Raw genomic sequence first — 12,313 nt, 5'->3', positions numbered from 1 at the left:
AATGAAAAATTTCAAAGGAAATCCTACTAGTTTATAGCCAGTTTAACACTTTCGCTGCCAGGTCCTGTGCGCCACTTTTAAACTTGGCCAGGCCATTTTTGCAATTTTTCCATTGCTTTTTTATTTTTCCCTTACTGCTTTCATAATTTGTTAAAGACCCCCCCCCCCCCCAAACCATATATTTTCTGAAATCGCATGACCTGTAGAATAAAAAGAAGATGTTACTGATTTTAAGGCCCCACGATATGTTTACCAAAGCAATATTTTCACTAAACATACACTAAAAAATACAGAACACAGCACATTTTGCAAAATTTCTACTAAATATAAAAGCTTAACCTGTACTGATTTAATAAATAACAAATATTTGTAAATTTCAAATTGCACCTTTTTGCGAAATGGTAAAAATTGAAAGTACTATAAATTACCATATTTCTCTAAAAAATCTGGAGGTTTTTATTTTTCACTTTCAGCTTTCAGAGTTTTTAAAAGACCCCCCAACCGATGCATTTTCTGAAAGCAAAGGGCGAGTGGAACAAATGGAAGGTGCTACTGATTTTCAAGGCCCCGCAATATTTGCGCAAATGTTTACCAAAACAATATTTTCGCTAAAAATGCACTAAAATCATTATTAGCGGATACAAACACAGCAAAGTTTACAAAATTCCTGCTAAATATAAAAGCTAAACCTGTATTGAGTTAATAAATAACAAATATTTGCAAGTTTCAAATTGTGCCTTTTTGAGAAATAGTGAAAAACGGACGTACGTAGAAATTTCTCTAAAACTCTGGAGGTTTTCCTTTTTTACTTACAGCTTTCAGAGTTTGTAAAAGACCCCCCCCCCCCCAACCATATATTTTCTGAAAGCACATGGGCAGTAGAATAAAAAGGTGCTACTGATTTTTAAGGACCCGTTGCGCAAATGTTTATCAAACCAAAATTTTCGCTAAAAATACACTAAAATCATTCGTTGGATGGATTCATAAATGGCAAAGTGTACAAAAAAAATTTACAAAAGTCCCTTTCTCTGCAGCACTTTACATGAATGAATAAGGAATCTGTATAGACTGACAGTCTGACACATAGTAAACTCTCAGTTAACTATGAACAGCTGTCAGTGGACATAGGAGCCATCAGTAGTGGAGGGGACATGCGGAGATCCCCTCCAAGCCCCAGCAGCACTTGAAGCCAGCGGGAGCAGCAGAGAAAGAATGCCAGCTTCTAAAGGTAGCTGTAGGGGATCAGGTTTGCGGGGGGTGGTCGGATCGGGTGTGGGGGGAGAATCAGTGCTGGAGGTGAAGAAGGGGGATGACGGGCTTAAAAAAGGAGAGTGGGGGAGTAGTTCTAGGTGGCAGGGATAGGGCGGGATGTGAAGAGGCTAGGGACAGGAAAAAGGCAGCATGAGGGGGGGGAGGCAGTCACATTTTAATAACTCTGATCAGCGGATTGTGATCAAAGTTATAGAATTGTTCAGTAGAGTCTGCTGAACAATTCTGTTATAAGTTCATGGTCATTAAAGTGACCATGAGCTTAGAGGAGAGGGAGAAATAAGGGCCGTACGGCGTATGGACATGGCCAGCTGCAGGCAGTGCTGTAGATCTGTATGCTGTATTGACCTGGCAGTAAAAGGATTAATCACCATCAGGTTTTTGTTTTGTTTTTTTGCAGTAAAAATGTATTCAACACACAATGGTCTTCCCCCTGTATCCTACTTTCAGCACATACTCCTTAGTATCTATCAGCAAAGAGATAGTTCTCTAGTACACAAAGCTCTCTAGGAGTTTTACATCAGCAGAGTATGACTATTAACCTATTAGTGAGCAGTCTGCAGTTTATGTGCATTAACCTCTCAGTCATCAGCCACCCCAGAAGAACCATTTGGGTTGATGGTTGGTGGAACGAAAAAAAACTGACCCAATTCCCCCATCCACATACTTGATGTGAACGAGAGGAATCCTCTCCACTGAGCTACTGTATTCTGAAAGTGGGGAAACTTCCTTGCCATCCGTGACCAAGCAGGAGAAATCTGACAGGGCAGTTGAATAGAAGTTCATCAATAGATTGACTTCTATTCAACCAAAGTCCCATATATGGATCATTATTCTGCCAGTTCCTGCTGAACTGGATGAATTTCAAATCATGTATGGCCAGCTTTAGAAACATTAACCATTTAGTGACCTGTCTGCAGTGTATGTGATTTGATTCAAAAGCATGTGGCTCAACCAATGCATGACAAATATTTATTAACTGTACATTAATGTATAGGATGCATATAAGCATCCTATAGTGCCTAACCCAAGTGTGTTAACCCCTAAATGCCCATTTCTCTGTGCATATGTTATAAACCTTCAACACCCAGTCCTCATCACATGTTCATTGCCTCCATAGTGCTCAATCCCCAGGTATATATGTTAACCTCTCTGTACCCAGTATTCAGCACCTGAAGATTAACCCCAAAAGGGAGCTTGCAGAATAATTTTAAGGCAGAGGCAGTTACTTTGAGATCTTCTGCCAGCTTTCATTAGGGTCCTTTAAGAGTGTTAGTGCACTTAAGGACAGTGGTATAATGCAGTATAGGATTGGTATAGGAGCAGTCCAGGGCACCTGTTATGTCTAGGCCAATTAAATTTTTGCTGTGGTGCCTTCTGCTCACCAGCCTTACTTTTTATAGGTTGTACAGCTACACAATAATGTAAGATTGTTTACAAAAACATTTCACACAGTGAAAAAAATATTCAAACATTTTCTTACCTGTATGTCTTCCAAACTAGGTCGCATGACAACATTTGGAATGGCAAGATGGATCTCAGCTTTGAAAAGTGGGTTTGAGGTATGATCTTTTGTGAGCTTTGTCGTCTGATATTTAGAACTGACTGTGTGCAATCTGCGTTTTAAAGTGTCTAATGAAACTTTTGTGCCTATAAAATAAGAAAAGGAAACAAAACATGACTAATATATGTGCATTCCAGAGAGGCATGCATATTTACCTATCACTGTATTCAGAAATTTAATAGATTTAAAGATAAACTAAGTTATGGAAATGCTTTTTAGCTTCTTAGGTCTTGTTTACATAGGAAACAAATAGCATCTTTAAAAAACAAGGTATTAACATTGGGATTGATTTACTAAAGTTGGACAGTGCAAAATCTGGTGCAGCTCTGCATAGAAACCAATCAGCTTCCAGGTTCAGGTTCATTTGTTGGGCTCAGTTCACACCTATGCAGTTTGCTTTTGATCCGTTTTTGCAGAGCTTTTTGCATTTTTTTACATGCGTCTTTGACATGTTTTTTTTTATGCATCTTGCAGCTTTATGCAAGATCACAGCAAAAATGCACTACATACTTTTCTGCAGCTTCAACATTGAAGTCTATTGAACCAAAAAAGCACAGTTTGCATTTTAAAAAAAGTCCCTGACCCTTTCCAAAAATGCAGCAGCTAAAAAAAGCATAGATACTTGTCCCATGGGAAACTACGATAAATTAATTGTTGTGCGTTTCTGTAAAAAGCATCAAAAAAGCATAGGTGGGAACCAGGCTAAGGCCCCTTTTACACTTACACTTACATTCATTTCAGGTCAGTCACTTTTTAAAAAAAAAGAATTTAAAAAAACGGATGAAGTTTACATCAGTTGCTCATCAGTTTTTTTTTAAATCCACTACCAATGCAAAGACTGATTCAAAAACAGACCATTTGTCCATTTACATCAGTTTTTTTTGTCCGTTGTGTTATTTTACTGGAACAAAATTTGATCTGCTTTAAAAAAGGATGTTGTCAGAAGCGGATGTAAACTGATATAAATGGATGATCATCCGTTTACATCCATTTTCCATAGAGATGCATTGATGTCCATTTATCTTCCATCAACAGATGGATGAAAAAATGGACAAACAGTCCATATGCGTTAAAGGGGCTGTTGAGCATGCACGTTAATGTGACCACACCATTGTTTAATGGCCATCAATAAGAAATGTGATCACGTAACATGCATGCTTTTACTTATTTTCCATTTGTAATGAGCTCAGTACTGGTACCAAAACATTTCTAAATTTTCAATAACCTGTGCACAGATATGTGATCTCAATCACCATAACTCGCAGAAACTGTAGGAATTTTTTTTTCCGTCTTTCCCTGGGGCTCAGAGCGAAGTTTTCATTCACTCTGACACTCAGAAAGTACATAAAAATAATAATGTTTTTCCTTCAAAATTGACTCATGTCCTGTTAGTGCCGGTTCACATTTGTGCGATGCGGGAACGCTGCGAATATACAGCGTGTTCCCGCATTGCATCCGCACCCCTGGCAGTTCACACTGCCATATGCGATATGCTGGGGGTGTCAATTAAAAGTTAACGACACCCCCAGATCAGATCGCATATTGCAGTGCGATCTGAAAGTTCGCACAGAATTGGATGGCACTTGTGTGAACCACCATGCGATCCGATTCTGCTGTGGACAAAAAAAAAGGGTCCTGTGCGAGTTGGGTGCGATTGCGGTGCGAATTCAGCCATATAAACTGTATGGCTGAATTTGCACTGCACAGAGATCGCATGTCATTTTAGGAGCAGTGCGCTCCGAATTACATGCTATCTCTGTGATCACACAAATGTGAACCGGCACTAAATGTGTGTGAAGGTTATATGTTTACATGTTGTTGTTCTAGACTTCAAGTATTTAGAAATTCAACAAGTTTTTTTCTATAACATTTTTTTTGTCAGAGTATAGATATGTGGGTGGGTCTTTAAATTTTTGAATGTGCTTACTTTTGACTGACTCATTACCTCTGCTGGAAGTCTGTTCCAAGCATCCACTACTAGTTTAGTACATTAAGAACCTCTCAGAGTGGTAGAGTGAGGTGTTAATAATGGTTTCTTAGTATTTTAGGGAAAATACACAAAAAAACATCAGTGGATACGGCAGATATGACCCAGACTTGGCAACATACTTTAGAGGAAAAAAAAAACATAGAGGACCTTAAAGCATAGGTTTTTTTGTTGTTTTAAGGAGAAGCCTCTGAATTTGAGTAATTGCAGTCAGGTCAATCTAAATTCTAAAATGTAATATTTTCTTTTGGTCTCTTTCGTTAACCAGAGCTTACATTGCTCTCTCTGTACGTTCATTTTTTTTTTTTTTTTTTTTTTTTGCCTGACTTACACATTTCTTTTAAAAAAGCATCAATTAATATGTTAATCACTACCAGAGAGGGAGTGTTTTTTGTATAGCTGCAATGTTTGGAAGCAGTTTGAATTGTGTTTTTTGAAAATGAATACAGATTCAATGCTCTTTAACAATTTAAAGAGAAAGGTGTAGGGCAAATGTCATGTTGAGGCAGCAATACATTTGTACTTTTTTTATTTATTTTTTTATTTTCATTTTTTTTTTAACTATTTCTCTTTCTTTCCTTTATCACCTTTATTTGTGGATGATTCTTAAGTTTGGTTTTGCTATGGTGAAATAAATAAAAATAAAAAGGAGGGGAGTATGGGGGAAACATTATATTGAGAACATTTAAAACATTTAAAAATGCTGATACAAAACATTAAAGCTTCAATATAGCATTTTGTGTTTGGGCCAACTTCCAACAGTTTTTGTTTTCCCTTCCAACATTGTATAATTGTTTTATATACATTTATTGAAGCTCCCTTTTGTAATTTAGCTATTACCAACTATGACAACCAACTATGACAACAGTAACATTAACACCAGGGTTTGGCAAAAGGCATGCGACTATTTTTTTGTACATATTACACACAGTCCTCTTTACAGTCCTAATATGTGGCAGTCATCATATGTGGTCATTGAGCTTTTTTTTTTTTTTTTTTTGGGCCATAACTAAGTTCGAAAACTATAGCTTGAATATCATATAGATATACTGGGAATCATGAGACTCATAGTGATTGGAAAATAGCAGGTATAGTATAGTACAGCTCTACTTAAGAGTAATTTAGTTTGATTATTCCTGAAGCCACGAGTAACTGGTGACATCACACGTATCCACATTCTGAAATCAAGTTATTTTGTCTTTGTGGTCCACACTGCCTACTCTGTTCTGGGCCTGCAAAAGGTATGACCTCTTCCTCAGCCTGTTAAAGACATGACTCCTACAGTAGCTACACACGGTAACAAAGGACAAAACTACATGCACAAATGTGTGGCACCAGCCAAGGTTTTAGCCCATCAGGGTTTGTAAAACTAAACACAGTTTCAGTAAAAGGAGTTGTGGTGAGTTTTGATGGCAACAAATCCCCCCTGGAGACTTGAAGGGTCACACATACACACACACAGTGGTAACCAGCACAAGGCATGGCAGAGTTATCTGCAGGCATATGACAATGGATGAATAAGGATGGGTGATGAAAATCTGAGAGCACCTCAGATGTTAAACGTGTCAATGGGAGAGGGTCTCATTATTATGTTGCAGTACATCTAAAGCAATTCTAAACAAAGGTCCTTACTACTCAGAATTACAAGATAAGCATTTATTTGAATGAACATGTCTTAGAAGCACCCTTCAGGATACCTGGGTCCACATTAATTAGGTATAATCTCAGAAAGCCAGGAAAGCTAGTCCAAAGCATGTTGCTGAATATTCTGTATCCAATTGTAATCCCCATTGAAGGCTGTCCCAGAAGCAAGAGCAAATTGACCAGATTCGCATTATGGACTTTTGTACTATTATTTTTGGACTGTTGAGAACTAAGATCGTCATTTTTTTTTTTTTTTTGGTTGTTTTGTCTCTTATTCTTATTATGGAGTCATTACATCCATAACAAGTGATGAACTGCCGATACTGAGATCCAGAAATGTGGACTGTAGACATGGAGGGTTTAAAGGGTCTTTTCAAATAGATTTTTTAATTATTTTTGCAGAAAACAATGACAAAAGCTCCAAATATTAAAAAAGATTACACATAAACCATTATTTTAGGTGTGGCCTCATTTTACTGGCCACAAGGAGGCATCAGTTGCCTTATGAGTTTATGTGTAATCTCCATTAGCAACTGTAAATAGATGTGTGTGTATATATATATATATATATATATATATATATATATATATACTTATGAGATATTGGGTTTTGTTTTTTTAATATAGTTAGATGTAAGATGTACTGTGCCAATTTGTGTGAATGCAGTTTGCGGGTTTTAGTGTAAGAAATAATTGATTTACCAATTACTTTTTGAAGTGCAGGAATGTTAGGTTGGCCTAAACATGTGTGTGTCCCTAAAGATGTTCTGTTAAGCCCCGTACACACGTACCGATTGTCGCCCGTAAATATTCGGCCGACGACCGATCGGCCGATTTTCGGCTTGTTAGTATGATGCTTCCGACAGCCGACATCGCACTTTCGGCTGAAAAGAATCTGTCGTGCAGGCATTAAAATTTTTGTTGGCCAACACCAGAACGGCCGATTGTTCGCCAGTCAGTACAGAATTCGGCCGACAATCAGCAGATTTGCAAGACTGGGCATGCTCAGAGAAGAAAAAACACAGGGAAAGTTAACCATCACATGACATCACTTCTGCAGTCGGCGGACAAAATTCTTGTGCAGTCTTTTGCACTTTTCAGCGGACAGGACAGCCCTGGACAAAAGACGGCCGACGATCGGTACGTGTGTACGAGGCATTATTTACCAGTTGTAAACTTGTATGCGAGAAAGGACGACGCCCTAATTAAGTTCCCTTTCACAGATTTTACGGGGCCGAGGTAATGATTTAGACCAAGCCGTCTCACTTCCGACTTTATCTTTGCCTCCACTTCAAAAACTCTCTCATTAGTTATGCAATGAAGGTGGCCATCTGTTCAGAAATTGACAATTTTTCCAGGATATGACCTTGCATTCCTAATGCCCCATTCAAGAGAAGGTTATCTGGCATAATCAGAGAGGAGGTGCAAGCAAGGGGCTGAGTTATGCTGAAGTTGGAAGCTGATTGACTACCATGCACAGGTGCACCAGATTTTGCACTTTCCAGTTTTAGTAAATCAACCCCATTGCACATTCCTGATTCCTAGTGATTATTCCATGATTTTAGGGATGCTGTAATTAGCAAATACATTTTCTTCATTTTGTGCTGTATAAAAAAAATTAAAAATTGTGGGCTATTAAATATCATCAAAACTGCCTGTGTTGGTTCCCCTCAATTAGGGGGCACGCCATCTATCAAAACTACATGAAGTATTTCAAGAATTGGCAAGGATGATGAGAAATGAGTGCACCGCAAACATCCACACATAAAAAAAAAAAAAAAGTATTTATTACTCATATCAATATGTAAAGCATTGTCTTTGTCAGAGCAGTTGCCTTAATACTTTTATTTAGAAATTCCTGTGAACCCAGGACCTATTACAAAATTCCATGTGCATACAAATAAGGGAAGAAAAACGTTGGCACTAAATGGGGTACAGTTATCAACGCATATTATTAAAGACTTTAATAATAAAAAAATAAAAAATAAAAACTTTGGCACTTACATTTCACAAAGGAGTCTGTGTTTTTCTGACATAAAAAACCCATCACATTATAGTAACTACAAGGAAGACATTCCTGACAGCGAGTTTTTTGTTTAGCATCAAAATGCAAACAAGCAAACGAGTCCTGCAACAGAATCATATAAAATAAACAAAAATGCAAAAATAAAATTGTCATAAAGGATATGTACAGTGTATAATGTAAACCTTATCAATAAACTTCTCTTATTTGGTCCTTTTGGTCAGTTAAATATACCACTGAAAAAGGTTTGTTTTATTTGATTGAGAAATGCGAAAAATACCTGTTGATTTTGCCAGAAATGTTTACAGCTGGTAACTGTGTGCTCTGCCTGTGCCACTGTTTTATCGTTTTTTTTTTTTATCAAAACTGTAGCAGACAGGATCTGGAGCTGCATGGCATCAGCTTCTATCTTCAGTTTGTTCAATTAAGCTTTCAAAATGAAAGATAGAAGCTGATTGGTTACCATGCAAAGATTCCTTCTGCTCCAGCTTTGATAAATGTCCCGCATTTTTCTCAGTTATCTCTATGAACTAAAAATTATCTATCTACTGTATATAATACAGAAGGGAAGGAAGAGATTTCTGTAGTCCTGTCTCAGGGTGATAACGCAGCTTCTTCATAGATACAGCATTGTGAATGATCCCTTTTACCCTAAGACAGAATGGTGTTAAATTGTGTAATTAAAGGAAAAAAAAAATGAAAAATATGAAGGCACCACATCTAGGGACTGGTAAGCTGCAATAGATTACATTTTATGTCCATGAGTATAGGATGCATCAATATTTACATTTCCTGAATGTAAAACTCTGAAAAATGTAAGCCTGCCTTATAAATCTCAGGAGGAAGTCACATGGCAAAACGCATGTCGATGGGAAGTGATATCACACTGAACCCAGAATTTGTATATTTCATAGTGTTTTAAAGGGGTTCTGCTAATTTTACCTGTTTGTGAGTATATTTAATAAATCACTTTATGGTCTTAATATAAATACTACGCCGTGGGGGGTTTTCTTTTTGAACCGCATTGAACTGGAGGGAGCATATTTGAGAAATTGTACCCGTGGGTCCTGAGGAACAATCTTAGGAGGGCTCTTTAACTGCTTGCCGACAGCCGCACCACTATTTACTGCGGCAGTCAGCCCCGTACAAGCAAACCGACGTAGGGCTATGTCGCTCGCCTAGGAGCCTCTATGGGGCAAGGGCGCACCGCCGGGGGCGCGCCCCTGCCCCAGCTCGCTCCCTGACATGTCCGCGCGACTGACCGGTGGCTCCGATGTCCGCTGGTCACCCGCGATCTCCCGGTGGAGAGAGAGAAAGGCAGGCGGCTAATGTAAACAAAGCCGCCTGTCATTCTCCCTGATCTAACTGCAGAGACTACATGATCCTGCTATGTAGGATCGTATGTCTCTGTGGTCACATCACTAGCCACGCCCCTTTACAGTTAGAATCACGCCCCTAGGGACACACTTAACCCCTTGATCACTAATAAAGTTAACCCCTTCCCTGTCAGTGTCATTTGTACAGTAACAGTGAATATGTATAGCACTGATTACTGTAGAAATGTCACTGGTACCCCCAAAAGTGTCAAAAATGTTAGTCAGGGGTCCGCTAGTTAAAAAAAAACAATAATAATAACATAAATAAGTTAGTTAGTAAACGCAATAACTTTTGCACAAACCAATCAAAATACGCTTATTGCAATTTTTTTTTACCAAACATATGTAGCAGAAAACAAATTGGCCTAAAATGTTAAAAAATTTTGATTTTTACATTTATTTTTTTGGGAATTTCATATTAAAAAAATGTGAAAAATATTGTTATTTTTTCAAAATTGTCGCTCTTTTCTTGTTTATAGCGCAAAAAGTAAAAATCGCACAGGTAATCAAATACCACCAAAAGAAAGCTCTGTTTGTGGGGAAAAAAAGGACGTCAATTTCATTTGGGTATACGGTCGCGCGACCACGCAATTGTCTGTTAAAGTCACGCAGTGCTGAATCGCAAAAAAGGCACTGGTCTTTGAGCAGGAAAATCCTCCGGGGCTTAAGTGGTTAACATCAAGAGCGGCATGCCAAAAGGACTCTGATTGAGCCACTACTATAAGGATACTTTTGGTAAGCCTTTGTCCAATATGAGCATGGGTGATCTGGTCCTTAAAGGGACAGCCCACTGAAATTGCACAGCAAGCTTCCGTATTTGTGACTGATAATTTTAAAGAGATGGCGTATGTGGATTATTGTGTAAGTGTATATAATAATGCGTTTGGAAGTTGAGTTTAACTACTTGCCGCTAGGTCACAGTACATTTACTGTGAGCGAACGGCAACTGCAGGCTCAGCTACGTATTTGTTGCCAGCTTGCTTCCGGGCTTGGGGTACACATGCATGCGCCCCCTGCTGTTCCACACTGTGGTTAGACACAGAGTAAATTTGTTAGCAGGTGTCAGCCAATGATTTATGGCTAGGACCTGCTGATCGGCCGTGTCCAAAAATACAGGACTCTGTACGCAAAGCAGCAATCTGGCTGTTTCTTCTCCCTGCAAAGAAGCACATAGTACATGCAGTACACTTTTTAGGCACACAGTTAGTCTCTTGATGTTAATTCCTACCTTTACCTACCTATTTACATAATTGAGGATTTTATAAACGAACATCTTATGAAATGCGTTATTGACCTACATATGTCTACTGGGTCATTTTTTTCCTGTAAGTGTTCTACCTGCTTGATTATATAGGGGTTGAAAGTTGTGAATGACCTATGCTTATGAGTAAATTGTATGCTCATTTGAATTTATTTGCAAATGGATTTTCTACACTCTGAGGTCTTTTTTCTTCTTATGATACATGCCATCGTGACAATGTAGAAGAGATGAAGACGTACCTCAGAGAAAGGATTACCATAGAGTTTGGAGTGAACTAAGACTATACGGAAAAACATTGTATGACTCACTTTATATAATAGGTCATTAGACTCTGCTAGGCCTCCTTTCCACTTGAGGGATAAGAATGGTGAAAAGATGGATATATCTGAAGATTTCAAGCATAAGAGAACACAGGACTCATAATTTGGTGATATAGGGCAGTGGTCCTCAACTCCGGTCCCCAGGGCCCACTAACAGGCCAGATTTTAAGTATTTCCTTGGGGAGATGCAGACTAGAGTACTGCAATCACTGAGCAGCAAATGATATCACCTGGGATGGATTTCAGTTATCTTGCAAACCTGGCCTGTTAGTGGGCCCTGAGGACCAGGGTTGAGGACCACTGATATAGGGAATATTCTCTTTTGGATTCAAAACAATATTTTTTTGGGACTTGATTATTATTGTATTTCACTTACATAGACACGTTTTATTTCACGATAAGTGAAGTAAAGGATTTTTATATTTAAACCTGCCTTACAGCAAGTAGCATTTGTGCTAAATGTGGGTGATTAAGAATACAGTGTTCAGGAAGTGTAGAAGATGGTAAGTGTTACTGCTGCTCTACATTTGTCAAAGGTCAGTTCATTAAATATAGTCACCGTCTAATTTATTGGCCTGTATTTGTAAATGCCTTGTATTCCAGGAGTACTGCAGCTGTTAAAGATAAATGCAAAATTATACTAAAAAGTCTGTGATTGACACCAATTGCTTTATTAATGGAAAGGAGGACACCTTAATTATTTCCATATAGTAACAGTAGGTGGTTTGTAGACCTCCTAAGTCCTAACTAGAATTCATTTGTTAGAGAATCATATGAAAGGAAAATAATACCTGCTTGATACCTGACCACTAATTTAGATTGTGCTGATCAGTACTAATCAATGTGAACCTATTCACAACACTTTCATA

General features: G+C 38.2%; 1 protein-coding gene across 1 annotated transcript in view; it reads right to left on the bottom strand.

Moving 5' to 3' along the window:
* LOC309556020 (dynein axonemal heavy chain 5-like) overlaps positions 1–12,313 on the bottom strand; it is a 468,481-nt gene that overhangs the window by 356,078 nt on the left and 100,090 nt on the right. The window contains exons 24-25 of the mRNA XM_082258288.1: positions 8,469–8,592; positions 2,753–2,919 (exon numbers count right to left, since the gene is read on the bottom strand). Of these exons, the coding sequence (XP_082114414.1) occupies positions 2,753–2,919; positions 8,469–8,592 (291 nt within the window). The remainder of the gene's footprint in view (positions 1–2,752; positions 2,920–8,468; positions 8,593–12,313) is intronic.

The sequence above is a fragment of the Pelophylax lessonae genome (genome assembly GCF_965119305.1).
Source record: "Pelophylax lessonae genome assembly, chromosome: 5".
In the NCBI taxonomy this organism is placed as follows: Eukaryota; Metazoa; Chordata; class Amphibia; order Anura; family Ranidae; genus Pelophylax; species Pelophylax lessonae.
This window is presented reverse-complemented; position numbering and strand designations above follow the sequence as displayed.